Source organism: Halichoeres trimaculatus, unplaced genomic scaffold (genome assembly GCF_033239565.1).
Source record: "Halichoeres trimaculatus isolate MK-OKI-2021-1 unplaced genomic scaffold, fHalTri1.1 fHalTri1_scaffold_22, whole genome shotgun sequence".
NCBI classification, from domain to species: Eukaryota; Metazoa; Chordata; class Actinopteri; order Labriformes; family Labridae; genus Halichoeres; species Halichoeres trimaculatus.
In genome coordinates this window covers 21,836,086-21,847,283 of record NW_027437200.1, presented here as the reverse complement: position 1 = coordinate 21,847,283, position 11,198 = coordinate 21,836,086, and the positions used below count along the sequence as shown (strand labels likewise).

Below are 11,198 nucleotides of genomic sequence, written 5' to 3'. Positions count from 1 at the left end.
CAATTTCTCAGATTTATTCCTAAATTCATCTCGTCAAAATTCAAATCTGAAAATTCAGGTTTAAAAATTCTGATTGCAAAATGTGGGCTCCCCAGGAAGGGACAGGCCATATACTGCATTTACACAAAAATAAGAAATGTTTTTCCAAGTAATTTTAGTGATTTAAGTGATTTTAGTTATTATCAAGAAAACCATGGAAAATGGCGAGCCAGCACTTAAATTAAACTCTCTTGAGTTTTTTTTTGTTTTGTTTTGTTTTCATTATATTTGTTCAAACAAATGTACCTCTGGCTGTATCATGGATTAAAATTAACAAGAAATTAAAGACGACAAATGTGGTCTAATAATTTTTCCATGACTGTTTATATATTTATACAGGGTTTTTATGTGTGTGTCCTGGCCTCTCTTAAAATCATATGGATGGAGTCTGACTGCAGAGGTGTGGCTTTTTTATGTGTGGGTGTGAAGTTATTTGGTCAGGGTGATACCACGTGCTCGGCCATGGGTGTACGTAGATGTGTTGGTAGAAGGATCAGATCATCTATGGACGACCAACAGCGAGGTGAGTGATGGTGCAGTTAATAATGTATCATATGAGAGTTCCAGCAAAATGTGTGTATAGGATAATGTAAACAAAGTGTTTTGTTTTCTGTTAGTTTTAATTGTTTCAGTGAAGCTTTTAGTAATTCCAGGGGCGGCTGTGGCCCCTTCGCCATCAGTTTATGGACGTGAACATGTGAGCCGGAGAATTTCCATGAATACATTTTAAATTAGTAAGAAGACCAAAGAAAGTGCCGTATTCACACAACCTGTTCGATTTCGGCTTCAGTCTTCATTTCAAAGCAAACCAAGCCACAGCTGTAATACAAGCTAGTCACAAATGTGTGATTTTAAATGTTTTATATGTATCATTTGTAACTGGTGTCTTACCTCAAAGTTAGTCAGGAGCCAGTAAATCTATTTTGCCTTTACAATAAAAATAAAAAGTGGATGAAATTCTAAACATGGTTAAAACACAATGTAAAATTATCTAAGCTTGACGTTCTTTGAACTTAGGAAACTGCGCATGTGATGTCTGATTTTTTTATTTTCAATAAATTTGCAAAAAATTAAAATATTTGCTGAAATTGCAAAAAAAAAAAAAAAGATGCATAAATCATAAATAAATAAATAAGAAAGAAATCTAAAAAAGGCAAAAAAAAAAAAAAAAAATTCCAAGAATTTTAAAATTTAAAATATTTGGAATTTTTTTTTTTAATTTGAAATATTTGGAAAATATTTTTTTAAATTGAAAAATATTTGGAAAATATTTTTTTAATTTAAAATACTTGGAAAATATTTTTTTTTTAATCTAACATATTTGGAAAATATTTTTTTAATTTAAAAAAAATCCAAAATTTTTGAAATCAATATTTGAAAAAAAAAAAAAAAAGAAAGAAAGAAAGAAAGAAAGAAAAAAATGTAAAACTTTTGAAATTCAAGAAATTTGCAAAAATTTCAAACAATTTTGAAATTTTAACAATTTGCTTAAATTTGGTGGGCTGTTGTTGATGTAGGAGTTGAAGTAGTTTAAACGCATGATTTTATACAGTGTCTCACTGTATGATCAGAAAAATCTATAAGTGATAATTAAGTGGTCTTTAATTTCCGTACCCTCTGTTTTTACTTGGTTTCTTGTTCACTTAGCGGACACACAATGAGGCCAACATGTGGCAGACTCCAGCTCCTCTTTGGGTTTGTAGGATTCATGCTTCACGTTGTGTTGGCTGGTTACCAATGGTACATGTCTGACGAAAAGAAAGGTAAACAAAGTTCTCTTCATACATTTACCATAAGAAAAATAAATCTCTCTGCTAACACTATCAGTTTGTTGCAACTTACATGTTTGTGTGTGTGTCCTGGTTTTTGCTGTGTATCAGGATGTGGTCTGTGTAAATAATGGAGCTCTGTTGCATGAGGGATATCAGAATAATTCAGAATAATAACCTGGATTAACAGACAACAAATGTGTGATCTTCCTGCTGATTGCTTTGGGATTTGAGATGAAATAAGGCCACACCTGACCTGGGTGAAGAAAAAGACACACACATTTCCCCCTGCCGTTGATCGTTTCTAAAACGTTATTTGATTCTTCTTGTTTCAGCTGAAAGGATCTACCAGGCACAGGAAGTAAGGAAGCAGCTGCTGAGGGAAACATGTGAACGTCATAAAGGAGCATTTTCCAAACACAGTGTAGAGGATTTAAGTGATGCAGAGCTCGGCAGCCTTCTGGTGGATGACAAACATGGAGTCATCTACTGCTACATACCCAAGGTGATCTTAACCTGAGCGCACCAACAACTTAGATATGTCCTATTGAGAGTTTACATAGAAAAAGAAGACAGTCAAAAAAAACTGTCCTGTGGGCCAAAAGACCTTGTTGATGCCAGAGGTCAGAGGAGAATGGACAGACTGGTTGGAGCTGATAGAAAGGCAACAGTAACTCAAATAACCACTGGTTACAGCCGAGGTCTGCAGAAGAGCATCTCTGAACACACAACACGTCCAACCTTGAGGCAGATGGGCTACAGCAGCAGAAGACCACACCGGGTGACCCTCCTGTCAGCTAAGAACAGGAAACTGAGGCTACAATTCACACAGCAACACCAAAACTGGACAATAGAAGATTGGAAAAACGTTGCCTGGTCTGATGAGTCTGGATTTCTGCTCCACATTCAGATGGTAGGGTCAGAATTTGGCCTCAACAACATGAAAGCATGGATCCATCCTGCCTTGTATCAACGGTTCAGGCTGCTGCTGCTGGTGTAATGGTGTGGGGGATATTTTCTTGGCTCACTTTGGGCCCCTTAGTACCAACTGAGCATGGTTTAAAGTCCACAGAAAAAAAGAAAAAAAAAAGGGGGGGGGGGGAAGAAGAAAAAGAAAAAAAAGAAGAAAAAAATAAAAAATAAAAAAGGGAAAAAATAAAAAAGGGAAAAAAGAAAAAAGTAGGAAAAAGAAAGAAAAAAGGAAAAAAAAGACGAAAAAGAAAAAAAAGAAGAAAAAAAAATAAACAAGGGAAAAAAGAAAAAAGGAAAAAGGAAAAAAGGGAAAAAAGAAAAAAAGAAGACAAAAAGACAAAAAAAGAAGAAAAATTATAAAAGTAAAAAAGGGAAAAAAAGAAGAAAAAAATAAAAAATAAAAAAGGGAAAAAATAAAAAAGGGAAAAAAGAAAAAAGTAGGAAAAAGAAAGAAAAAAGGAAAAAAAAGACGAAAAAGAAAAAAAAAGAAGAAAAATAAAATAAACAAGGGAAAAAAGAAAAAAGAAAAAAAGGAAAAAGGGAAAAAAGAACAAAGAAGAAATAAGAAAGAAAAAAGGATAAAAGAAGAAAACGAAAAAAATAAGAAATTTTTTTTTAAGTAAAAAAGGGAAAAAGAAAAAAGGAAAAAGAAGAAAAAAAGAAAGGAAAAAAAAGAAGAAAAAAAAAGAAGAAAAGAAAAGTCCACAGCCAAAGTAGTATCATAGTAAGATGACTCACTCTGAAGCTGCTGTGTACGAACCTTGTATCAAATCCATGTGAGGCAGGTTGGGACCACTCAAATGTTGTTTGGGGGAGGGATTCGGGTCTGTCCATTTGATAGCATGGCCACAGGTTATATTGTACTTTGAGTCACCACAAAGCCATTTAAGTGAGCATACCTTTCTTTTAACCACAGGTGGCTTGTACCAACTGGAAGAGAGTCATGATGGTCCTGAACAGAGGTGAACCATATCAAGACCCCATGTCAATACCTGGTGACTTTGTACACACCCCCAACAGGATCACTAAACTAACCAGCTCCCCAGAAATAGAGATAAAGGTCAGTTCATGCAAACAAGAGTTCAAACTGAGACAGATGGTTCATTTATATTGATATATGTTTTTTCTACCACAGGCTAAGCTAAAGCACTACACCAAGTTCCTGTTTGTCCGGGACCCATTTGTGCGAATCCTTTCAGCCTACCGAGACAAATTCTTCAAGCTCAATGAGTACTACTATCAAAACTACGGCAGGAATATTCTGCGTCAGTATGGCAACAACCCAAATCCACCACGGACGGCACAAGAGGCATTTTCATCTGATGTGCGCCCTTCATTTTACAACTTTATCCAGTATCTGTTGGACCCTGATACAGAGCGGATAGAGCCGTTTGAACCCCACTGGAGGCAGATGCACCGCCTGTGCCACCCCTGTCTCATAGAGTAAGGCTGCAGCTGAAAAAGTCAAGAGTTTGTGTTATTCCAAGAACAGAGAAATTACCACCCTGTCACTGAAAGGAACAACATTTAACAAATAATCAGTCGTTTAGGAATTTCCGCTACTTGTTAGTAAACGCAACATTCAAACTGGGCTCCTCCTCTTTGGCTCAGTGCCAGCTGCAGCGCACACCCACAGCCTCAAACTGTGACTACATGAACACATTCCCTAGCCTAGCAACTACCTGTAGCATCACATTTCTACGTGGGTGCACTTGACTTGGCATGTTAGCACAGGCTAATCACGGGTATTTGACACAGACCATCTCGCGTCACTCTTTGTTCCGAGCTGCTCTCCAGGTGTTTGAAAGCAAGTGAAAGTCAGGCCAAGCTTTTTTTGTTTGGTGTTTCCTTTCACTTTATTTTTTTTTTCCTTTATCTGTGCTAGGTCCACTATCGAAGCTGCTCAGGATAGCTTTTACCACTACTAATCAACTCTCAAAATCACTTGCGCATTGGGGACGCGGAGGTTGGCTGATGTAACCACACTTCCATATGTATAGAGGCTCATAGAAGATGGTTGACTTTTTTTAAGGAAAATCCTGCAGATTCTACATTTAGAAGTCAAAACTTGAGAAAGAAGATGAGTCTCCTATTCTTACCAGATTTACGGCCAACAAAGTTTAGTACCGAGAAGAGAGATCTGTTTTTTCTCTGCTGAAAACAAAATCTGTGATTAATTGTATAGCGATATTGGACAGAAGAGCAGAAGAAAGCTAAACAGGAGAGTGATAGAGCACGAGCTAAAGGCTAAATGAAATGTACAGGAGCCCAACTGACTAAAAAGTCGAACGCTGCTACACAAAAAGTTATTTTCAAGCTCTTAATCATTTGTTTGGTTTTTCTTTTCAGGTATGATTTCGTCGGCCATCAAGAGTCTCTTCAAGAAGATGCCGTGCGGTTACTGAGTATCTTAAAGCTGGAGGACACCATCAAATTCCCCTCTTCCTATGAAAACATGACATCACCTGACTCTCTGATGGACTGGTTCAGAACAGTGCCCCTAGAGGACAGGAGGAGGCTGTTCAGTCTCTATGAAGAGGATTTTAGACTCTTTGGTTACAGTGAACCCAAGACATTGCTTAACGATTGACAAGTCTCGACCTGACCTTATACCCTCGGCAGGTGACGTCACCACATTTACATTTGAATCAAGAAATTTGATGAAAGGATGATGTTTTATCAGCAGTTTGCAGTTTAACAAAGTTGTTGCTGTTTAGACTAAGCATATCGGTTCAGTCCGTCTTATCAATTCAAAGAAGTCTCAAGATTAGCTATTAAAATAAATTAGACAGATTTTTTCTTTGTTTTGTTTACTATCGTTAGTAACTTGATCACAGTCATCCTCCAAGAAATTCTCGTATGAAAGTAAACTATAGCCACTGTTTTGGGGTTTGTCAGAGGTCCTCCTCAATAGGCTTCCTTTAACCAACAACAGTGAGAAGTTAATTTTCAAATTAAGAAATCTCTGTTTTGATTAAATCAATAAATCATTGTCAAATTGAATTCTGTTGATTGAAGGAATGTTTCTTTCAACCTGATGGTTATTAACTGTATTTGTTAGACGAATCCGTTGTCAAAGTGATCTGCAGCACTGTTTGTTTAACAAGCTAGCGGCGAGGGCGCTATCGTTTTTTGTCTGTTTCTTTTTTATTATTCCGTCCTCTGCTAAATTGCTTATTGGACCTTCTAAACATGCTCAAAAACTCATGATTACCAAAAATTTCCATGTGATACCAAACTTAACCCCCAACATCCCATAATATGCTCTCTAGCACCACCCAGGCACACTAAAATAGCCCTAGCATCTAATAGAAATGTCATAGACATCAAACCAATGTCAAAAATGTCCCATTATGATCCCAAAATCATACACTGTTACCTTTACCTATCTTCGACAGGAAGCCAGTAATTTGCCTTTCAAAATAGGATTTCGCTGCATTTTTCAGCCTTTCTTCAAAAAGTATCTCGTCCAAAACCATAAGTGGTATCAGTTTGAAATTCGCTCACATGACAGACTAGACCCTGCTTTACAGACGCTGTGCAGGACTTTGACGTTTCAGACCTGGTTTTTGAATGACAAGCCCTCAAAGCAGGTGAACCCCAAAGAAGCCCCCCCCCCCCCCCCCCCCCCCCCCAGCTCCTGCCATTAAAATACATAGTTTTCTGATTTCTGCCCATGCAGGCTGCCACATTTGGGCCTCTAGACAAAAAATTAAAAGTTGTACAGCTTGAAAAATGACATGGATGGATTCCTGACAAAATTTCCTACAAAATATCATATGTTTTACACAGATTTGGGTACAATTGTGGCCTCTGTTTAGAGTTGTTTCTAAAGCTTTTGTAAATAAATCTTACCCCTTCACTCTGCTGCAGTTGATGATGTCACTGATTTGGAGTTCCGTGAAGCTGGTTATGTGACTCAGCAGAGGGAATAATACATGGTATCAACTGTTATAGCACTAAGAGGGACAGAAAGGGATGAAACCCTGATAGTGGAGGTAATACCTTGACAGTGGGGAAACAGGTATGACAGACCGGCAGAGCGGACCGGGCAGGTCCTTGGTGTCATAGATTCAACAAGGTCCTGGAAACATTCCTCAGAGAGTTTGGTCCTTATTGACATGATAGCATCACACAGTTGCTGCTGATTTGTCGTCTGAACATCCATGATGAGAATCTCCCGTTCCACCACATCCCAAAGGTGCTCTATTGGATTGAGATCTGGGGACTGTGGAGGACATTTGAGTACAGGGAACTCATTGTCATGTTGAAGAAAGCAGTCTGAGATGATTCCAGCTTTATGACATGGAGCGTTATCCTGCTGGAAGTAGCCATCAGAAGATGGGTACACTGTGCTCATAAAGGGATGGACATGGTCAGCAACAATACTCAGGTAGGCTGTGGACTTTAAACCATGCTCAGTTGGTACTAAGGGGCCCAAAGTGAGCCAAGAAAATATCCCCCACACCATTACACCAGCAGCAGCAGCCTGAACCGTTGATACAGGGCAGGATGGATCCATGCTTTCATGTTGTTGAGGCCAAACTCTGACCCTACCATCTGAATGTGGAGCAGAAATCGAGAAATCTCTGAGTTACTGTTGCCTTTCTATCAGCTCCAACCAGTCTGTCCATTCTCCTCTGACCTCTGGCATCAACAAGGCATTTTGTCCCACAGAACTGCTGCTCACTGGATGTTTTCTCTTTCTGGGACCATTCTCTGTAAACCCTAGAGATGGTTGTGGGTTAAAATCCCAGTAGATCAGCAGTTTCTGAAATACTCAGACCAACAACCATGCCACGTTCAAAGTCCCTTAAATCACCTTTCTTTCCCATTCCTTGAGTTGCTGCCATGTGATTGGCTGATTAGAGATTTGTGTTAACGAGCAGTTGGACAGATGTGCCTAATAAAGAGGCTGGTAAGTGTATAAAAACAAAGCCCTCACTGGGTGGAAACTGTAGCATCACTTTGACTTTAAGTCAGAAAAGGGAACATTGTAGTATCCAGGGATTACACGTCCAACAGGTACGAATACAAACTGCTAACGTTTGCTGAGACAAAAATAATATATATTTTTAAATTAGTATTTAGACACCAGAATTGTTAAAATTCTGTGGGTTGTCTTGGTCTATGTGTTCAACTGAAACTGCGTTTCCTGTGTGCAGCGTAAAAGGAGATTCTATTGTTTTGCGTTTCTCTGAAAAACACACACTAAGCACATGACACATCTTTCCCTCTCTCGTCTTTATGTGCATGCTTGGTATTGAAGTAATCCAGAAGTAACTAAAAGTAATCAGGTACTTCAATGTTGTGATACTCAAAGTTACTGATTACATTATTTAACAGGTAATCTATAATTTTACTGGAATACATTTTTAAAGGAGCTCTCCCAGCCCTGTATATATGAAGTATGACATAGTTTAACAGAGCTCAGCAATGCAGTAAATCCAATCTTACAGAACAACATTCCCCAAGAGTCACAAAAATTATCTGTAATGATGACTTCTTTCAAAGATACCTTTGTGTCATGTAGGTAGATTTGCATTTTACAGCAGCACATGCACATACTGTTCCCCCATAGCTGAGTGACAACTCATCACCATGTCAGCCTGCTGGTGTACAGATCCATCAAGAACAAGTGATAATCAATCCAAGCTGTCACTGTATATAGATACATCCGGCCCACCTTAAGGGCTAAATCACACCGTGCCGTACTCAGGCGATCAAATTTTCTTTTGGAGAGTTTTATCTCTTCTTGGATCCCCCTCCTGACATATTTTACAATCCCTCCCATAAAATATGCAAGATGCAACGTCAGCTGTCAATTATCATTAAATGTGATGTAAAGCCTTGTTTTTTTAAACCTTTAATAACAAATGAAATGACTGCAATAAACTAAACCTAAAACTTATTTTAAAGTATCCGAGGTTTCTTATTTCATGTTTATATGTACCTTCACTATTTTGAGTCTTGTCTTATTCATACCTTAGTTCTTACAGTTTTATCCCTTTAGTATTTCTAGCTACCCCCAGTGTTTCCTCTGGGGAGCCCTCTCCACTGGGAGCAGTGGTCGGCTGTGGTTGCAGGGGCCTGCCATTCTGGTCCCTGGTGGCAGGTAGTGTCCACTACACCCCCTCCCTGGGGCCTGCAGCCAGCGCTCTGCTCCTCTAATGGTGCTTCCTCCATCGGTCCATCTGTACTCAAATCAGCTTCATCTACATATGTATGAATGTGTGTGCGTTTATGTATGTGTGTGTGTGTGTGTGTGTGTGTGTGTGTGTGTGTGTGTGTGTGTGTGTGTGTGTGTGTGTGTGTATTTGCATGTATGTGTATGTGTGTGTATGTCGCTCTGGGTGAGTGTGTGCTACTGTTTACCACGGGTTTCAGGGTTCAGTGGAAATGTTTTTGATTGCTTTAAACTGAACTGCAGAACACTTTGGGTTACATCTTTTACATGCATGAAAAGAACTTAATAAATAAAAGTTTTGATTGATTGATTGATTGTGGCAGACTGTCTGAACCTGGACTGACTGTGGTAGATAAGACCTGCACTGACTGTGGTAGACTGTTTCATCCTGGACTGACTGTGGTAGATAAGACCTGCACTGACTGTGGTAGACTGTTTGATCCTGGACTGACTGTGGTAGACTGTCTGAACCTGGACCTACTTAAGTGGAGGGTCAAAACCTAGACTTACTCTGGTGGATGATCTGAACCTAGACTGACTGTGGTAGACTGACCCTGGACTGACTGTGGTGGACTGAACTTGGACTGACTGTGGTGGACTGAACTTGGACTGACTGTGGTAGACTCAACCTGAACTGACTGATCTAGGCTAAGCTTGGGCTGACCCTGGTAGAATGTCTCTAGCTGGACTGACTGTGGTAGACTGTCTAAACCTGGACTGACTGTGGTAGACTGTCGCAACCTGGACTGACTTTGGTGGACTGTCTCTACCTGGACTGACTGTGGTAGACTGTCTGCACCTGAACCGATTGTGGTAGACTGTCTGAACCTGGACTGACTTTGGTAGACTGTCTCTAGCTGGACTGACTGTGGTAGACTTTCTGCACTTGGACCGATTGTGGTACACTGTCTCTAGCTGGACTGACTGTGGTAGGCTTAACTTGGACTGAATGTGGTAGACTGTCTGATCGTGGACTGACTGTGGTAGAATGTCCAAACCTGGACTGAATGTGGTAGACTGTCTAAACCTGGACTGCCTCTGGTAGACTGTCTCTACCTGGACTGACTGTGGTAGACTGTCTGAACCTGGACTGCCTCTGGTAGACTGTCTCTACCTGGACTGACTGTGGTAGACTGTCTGAGGCTGGACTGACTGTGGTAGACTTTCTGAGGCTGGACTGACTGTGGTGGACTTTCTTGGACTGACTTTTGTAGACTGTTTGATCCTGGACTTACTGTGGTCGAACTAACCTGGATTGACTGTAGTTGACAGTCTGAACCTTGATTTACTATGGTGGACGGTCTAAACCTAGACATACTGTAGTGGATGATCTGAGGCTGGACTGACTGTGGTTGACGGTCTGAACGTGATCTGACCAGGACTCAGCTGTAACTTTAAAGTCTTATAAAATTGAGATCATCTCTGCCTCCTGAATCAGTTTTTTGGGGGGTTCTGGACCTGATATTGCCGCTGGGTGTGAAGTCGATTGAAGTCTGGAGACAGAGTGCCTCAGCTTTGTGTTAGGATGCTGTATGGCCCTGTCACGGGGAGTCATACTTCTCTAATTAGTGTTTTGTTGAATTCCTCTGCCGTGAGATGCTGCTGACTCTGCTGGTATGTTTTGTGCACATGGATTGAAACATAAAGAAGCAGCATACCAACAAAAGCACAGATTGACACGATCAGCAAGCACCCCCAGGTTATTGAACCTGTCTCTCTTCTTTTTCATATGTGAACATGGGACATGGCGTGACAGTCAAAAATGAGAAAGGGAACCTATAGAATAACTACGACATTAAACAGTCATAGAAGTGGAAAAACACAGATAATGCACCAAAGAAAGTCAGAAAGGAACTGTCCATGCAGCTTTTGGCGCCTGTTGGTGTGCAGCATCTGTTTTTGATGCAATTTCAAACTTCTTAAATGATGAACCCAAGTTGTTTTAGACTTTTGTGGTGTAGGTAAAGTCCTCTTTTCGGATGCTGCACACGAACAAAGAAATCCAGGTTGAAGACTCACCTTTTTACAGCTGCTTTCATCAGAAAATGTTAACAAATCATTTTAATACCTTTTTTAATGCACCTCTTAGCACTGTCTCTTTTTTTAAAATATGTTTTAACCTTTTGTGGGTATTTTATTGTGTGTTACTCATTCTTTTTTTTTTAATGGAAACAGATTTTAAATTGCTTTCTTTCAGTATGTTATGTATGTCATATGAGTGTGCTCAAACC

General features: G+C 39.7%; 1 protein-coding gene across 1 annotated transcript; it reads left to right on the top strand.

Moving 5' to 3' along the window:
• The first annotated feature begins 1,682 nt into the window (after window positions 1–1,682).
• LOC141784536 (carbohydrate sulfotransferase 12-like) lies at window positions 1,683–5,370 on the top strand. The gene is made up of 5 exons (XM_074662375.1): window positions 1,683–1,802; window positions 2,144–2,313; window positions 3,697–3,840; window positions 3,916–4,223; window positions 5,130–5,370. The coding sequence occupies exons 1-5, from the start codon at window positions 1,697–1,699 to the stop codon at window positions 5,368–5,370; spliced, it is 969 nt and encodes a 322-aa protein (XP_074518476.1). The 5' UTR covers window positions 1,683–1,696.
• Window positions 5,371–11,198: the final 5,828 nt, after the last annotated feature.

Excerpts from the sequence above, each read along its gene's own strand:
- LOC141784536 (XM_074662375.1), top strand. The coding sequence starts at position 1,697 with ATGAGGCCAACATGTGGCAGACTCCAGCTCCTCTTTGGGTTTGTAGGA. Across the intron at positions 2,314-3,696 it reads TCTACTGCTACATACCCAAG|GTGGCTTGTACCAACTGGAA; the intron begins GTGATCTTAACC and ends TTTTAACCACAG. Across the intron at positions 4,224-5,129 it reads TGCCACCCCTGTCTCATAGA|GTATGATTTCGTCGGCCATC; the intron begins GTAAGGCTGCAG and ends TTTTCTTTTCAG.